Source organism: Dysidea avara, chromosome 15 (genome assembly GCF_963678975.1).
Source record: "Dysidea avara chromosome 15, odDysAvar1.4, whole genome shotgun sequence".
In the NCBI taxonomy this organism is placed as follows: domain Eukaryota; kingdom Metazoa; phylum Porifera; class Demospongiae; order Dictyoceratida; family Dysideidae; genus Dysidea; species Dysidea avara.
Window position 1 is genome coordinate 12,385,444 of NC_089286.1, and position 4,121 is coordinate 12,389,564.

Here is a 4,121-nt window from a genome sequence, read left to right on the forward strand (position 1 = left end):
TTAAAATTTTTGGGTTGGCTAAGTGTGTGAATTAGGTGCTTTTAGTGGTTTACTCATTCTGCGAATTAGGAGAGGCGCAAAAGATACTGGACTCCCTCTAGTGGTTGGCCCCCTATACCAGTTAGGAGCTCACTCTAGTAGTTGGTCCGTTATACCAGTTAGGAACTCACTCTGGTAGTTGACCCGTTATACCAGTTAGGAACTCACTCTAGTAGTTGACCCGTTATACCAGTTAGGAACTCACTCTAGTAATTCTTAAGTTAGCTGTAGGGTATGGGTTAAGCCTATGTTAGAGGGATTGGGTTGGCTAAGTGTGTAAAATAGGTGCTTTTAGTGGCTTACCCATTTTGCGAATTAGGAGAGGCACAAAAGATACTGAACTCCCTTTAGTGGTTACCCCGTTATACCAGTTGGGAAGCTCCCTCTAGTTGTTTGCCCAGTGCACGGAGTAGGAACTCACTCTAGTCGTTGACCTATTTTCCAGATTGGGAGAAATGTGTAGTGGCTCTCTTAGGTAGGGGTAGGTTTGGGTTGGGTTTATATTTTGTTGTATATGGAACTGAAAGTGTATTACTTATGGTTATGTATTTCCTTGTAGCTTATCTTACTCCCAGTGTACCGTGGGATTCCAAGGAGCTGCATTATTCCCGAGTTTCCTTCCTTCCTTCCTTCCTTGCAACCCTCTTCCTTCCCTAGGGTGATTCCTCTGCATTTTGGAAAAGTTTGGAGTAGCATTCGCTGTTACTGATCTTGTTCAGTGGTTTAAAACATGGACAATTTATGGTCTATGCAAGGAGTTCTGCAGAAAGCCTATTATGACCTCTTAAGGAGAGTCTGCCTACTCGCCATTAAGGAGCTTGTCTTGTTACGGTGAGTTGCAGTAGTCAGTATTTGTTATTGTGTTGGGCTAAAAGTGGGGATTTTTAGTTATATTGTATATATATGTATACTGTGTGACGGTAGTGCGAATGGGAGATACGTCATAGTTTATCGGGTGTTGAGAGATATGATGATACAATTGAATAACAGTGTGTAGGAGGTGAGTGGAAACATTGTGCCTCTCTATTGCAGACAGGGTGTTGAATCAGTCAGACATTGAGTCCGTGTGGGTACTGACATTGTATTCTTTGTACCCAGACATTGCGTCTGTCGTCAATGTGTGCTGGGACGGAGGTCTCCAGCGGTTGGATGTACATCTTGTGGTTGGGAGTCATGTAGTGGGTAGGGAACGGGAGGGCAGGTTGTTGAATTTTTGTCATATTGATAAGTTGCAAGTGTTCCGCAAATGAACGTCTTAGGGTTGTGTGTGTATGGTCAATGAATTGGATGTTGCACTGTTTACATGTTACTAGGTAGATGACATTTGTGCTGAGACAATGCAACTGTTCTCTAATAGGATGGGACCTGTTTGTGTTGGAACTTTTGGCAAGTGGTGATGGGTTGATAAGTTTGTCAAGGAAACAGTGGGGAAGTTGGCAGGGTTGGAATAGGGACTTAGTGTGATCTGTAGGGGGGGAAATTTGTAGAGGGAGTTTTGTGGGGCCAGATGTTCTGGTTGCTGGCTGTCGAGGGATGGTAGTTTGGCTTTAAACACGTGGGTCTTAATGCTTCTGTTGGTATGGGGTGCAAACATGGGGGTGGATCTGACTTTGTTAGAGAGACTGTTCATTCTTCTTATTTTGGGTCAGTATTTTCTGATGATTTGGGTGGCTTTTAGAGTAGTGGGGGTGTATCTTGCTGAGAATACAGTTCTGGAGGAGGCTTTCTTGACAGTAGCCTTTCTTGACAGTAGCCTTATTAAGTAGTAGGTCTCTGTCTTTGAAATGTATTTTGTTGGTGAATTTTTTAATGTAGTTAAGCGAATAGCCTCTTCTAGTCATTTGTGTTGTATATTTGTTCACAAAATGACTGAACGTCTCTCTCCTTGAATTGGTTCTGAGTAGACGTTTTGTTTCTCCTATGTTGATACCCTTTTTGGTGCTCTCTGGATGGTAGGATTGGGCCTGCACATGCAGTTGAGGGTTGGTGGGCTTAATGTGGGTTTGAAAGTCGAGATTGTGTGTGGTGGAAAAATCGGGGCCCTTATAGATGTCAACGTCAAGGAATGTGATTCTTTCTCTATTGTATTCTGCTGTGAATTTGATTGTGGGGTGGGCTTGGTTCAAGTCCCTGATAAAGTTTAGTAGGTTAGCTTCCGTATCATGTGTTATTATGAGTATATCATCAATGTATCTCTTGTAAAAACAGATGTTGAGGGATGATTTTGAAAGAATATTGTGTTCTAGTTGACCCATGAAGATGTTTGCATAGGCTACAGCCATCTTTGTACCCATGGCGGCACCATTGATTTGTTTGTACACCTGATTGTTAAATTCAAAGGTGTTGTTTTGCAGGACCAACTCTATGAATGTGACGAGTGCCTCTGTTGGAGGTTGCTCAAGTTGTAAGTTTTCTGTGGTGAGAAGGGCATGTCTGCATGCCTCAACTCCCTCTTTGTGAGGTATACACGTGTATAAAGATTTAACATCCACAGTAACCAGCCAGCTGTCCTCTGGGACGCTGAGTGAGCATAGGTTGTTGATGAGTTGGTTAGTGTCCTGGAGATAGGATGGTAGGGTACGCATGGAGTGTTGTAGCCAGTAGTCTAAGGACTGGGATATGTTCTCAGTAGGGCTGTTGCAACTAGACACGATTGGGCGGATTCTCATTGGATTTTTGTGTATTTTCAAAAGGGAGTAGAATCGTGCTAGTCTGACCGTTTCCGGTGGCAGACAAAACCTATACATCTTTTCAGTTAGGAAGCCCTTTGTTTTGAATTGATTGAGAAGTGTTCACAGAAGTGCCCTGTTGGGTCTCCCTCTAGTTGGGTGTAGGTGAGGGGGTCTTGGAGATGGTCTTCATTGTTTTTAATGTAGTCCCATCTGTTCTGTATGACTATCGAACTGCCCTTGTCCCCATGGTTGATCACAATGTCCTTGTTATTTTTAAGTGCTATCAGTGCTGCCCTTTCCTGTTTGGTTAGATTTGGATCTATAGATTGTGTGGGTAGGTCCCAGAGGTCTTGCCTGATTTCATCCAAAAGGCCTTCCGTTAAAGGGGGTAGGAGGTATGTTGGTGTGTGTAAGGTGTTTTGTGGAGCCCTGAAAAATGGTGATTTTGTTGTTGTTGTTTCTGTAGGGATTCTATTGTTTGATCTCCGAAGTTTTGTGCGAAATGCATCAAAACCTGACAAAAGTTCTTTACGGCTGATGTCTCTAGCCGTTGGAATAAAGTTCAAACCCTTGGATAGAAGGGATTCTTCTGCTGCAGATAGATTGATGTCAGAGAAGTTGGTTATGATATTTGTTTTATGTTTACACAGGGAACAGTTGTACTTATTACAGGTATATAGATAATTAGCGTGATTATTACATAGTTTGGTATATCTGCGTTTGGTCTTTCGATGATGTTTAGTCCTTATCGTTTGTGGTGGTATTGTCGTTGGTAAGGGTGTTGGTGACGTCGCTCCCTCCTTTTGGAGGGAGTTGATGGGTTTTTTGGCCTCTTCTGGGCGGGGAGTCTGGTCTCATCTTCCACTGGTCTGGCTTTTTTGTTTATTCTATTCAGGATGGCCCTGTCTGCAAAATTTCTGATGGACGTTGTGAGATCTAGTAGTTGTTATTCAATGCTCGGTACAGTTTCTCTGTATTTGAGCACGATGTCATTGTGGGCTTGATCAGCCAGTCCCTTTTCCTTTTGTAGGATTTGTTGTTCCAGTCCATTGTGATGGTTAAATAGGATCTTAGTTAGCTCTATGCTGCATTGGTTTTGAGCTGCTTGCCACTGTGTTTGGATTTCCGGATCAATGGGCTCTGGTAGGCCCAGGGGGATGCTGATGGTACATCCCTTGGGTGTTCTACTCTCTTGTAGTAAGGATTGGAGGTTGTGAGAGGTGACGATGGTCTTGACTCTCTCCATCTGGGCTTTCCTTAGGTTGGTAGCTAAGGATTTCAGTAGGGCTTTCGCCTCATCCTCAGGTGAAGCAACACCAAACAAAGAAGCAGAGGACCCTTGGGTCCCAGCAGTACACATGTTGTTGTTTATAGAGGGGGTGGTGGCCTCGAACCTTTGAGATGGTGTGG

General features: G+C 43.5%; 1 protein-coding gene across 1 annotated transcript; it reads right to left on the bottom strand.

Moving 5' to 3' along the window:
* Positions 1 to 1,652: 1,652 nt before the first annotated feature.
* Positions 1,653 to 2,786, bottom strand: LOC136245296 (uncharacterized). Its single transcript, XM_066036782.1, has one exon. It carries the CDS (start codon positions 2,784 to 2,786, stop codon positions 1,653 to 1,655), a length of 1,134 nt encoding a protein of 377 aa, XP_065892854.1.
* Positions 2,787 to 4,121: the final 1,335 nt, after the last annotated feature.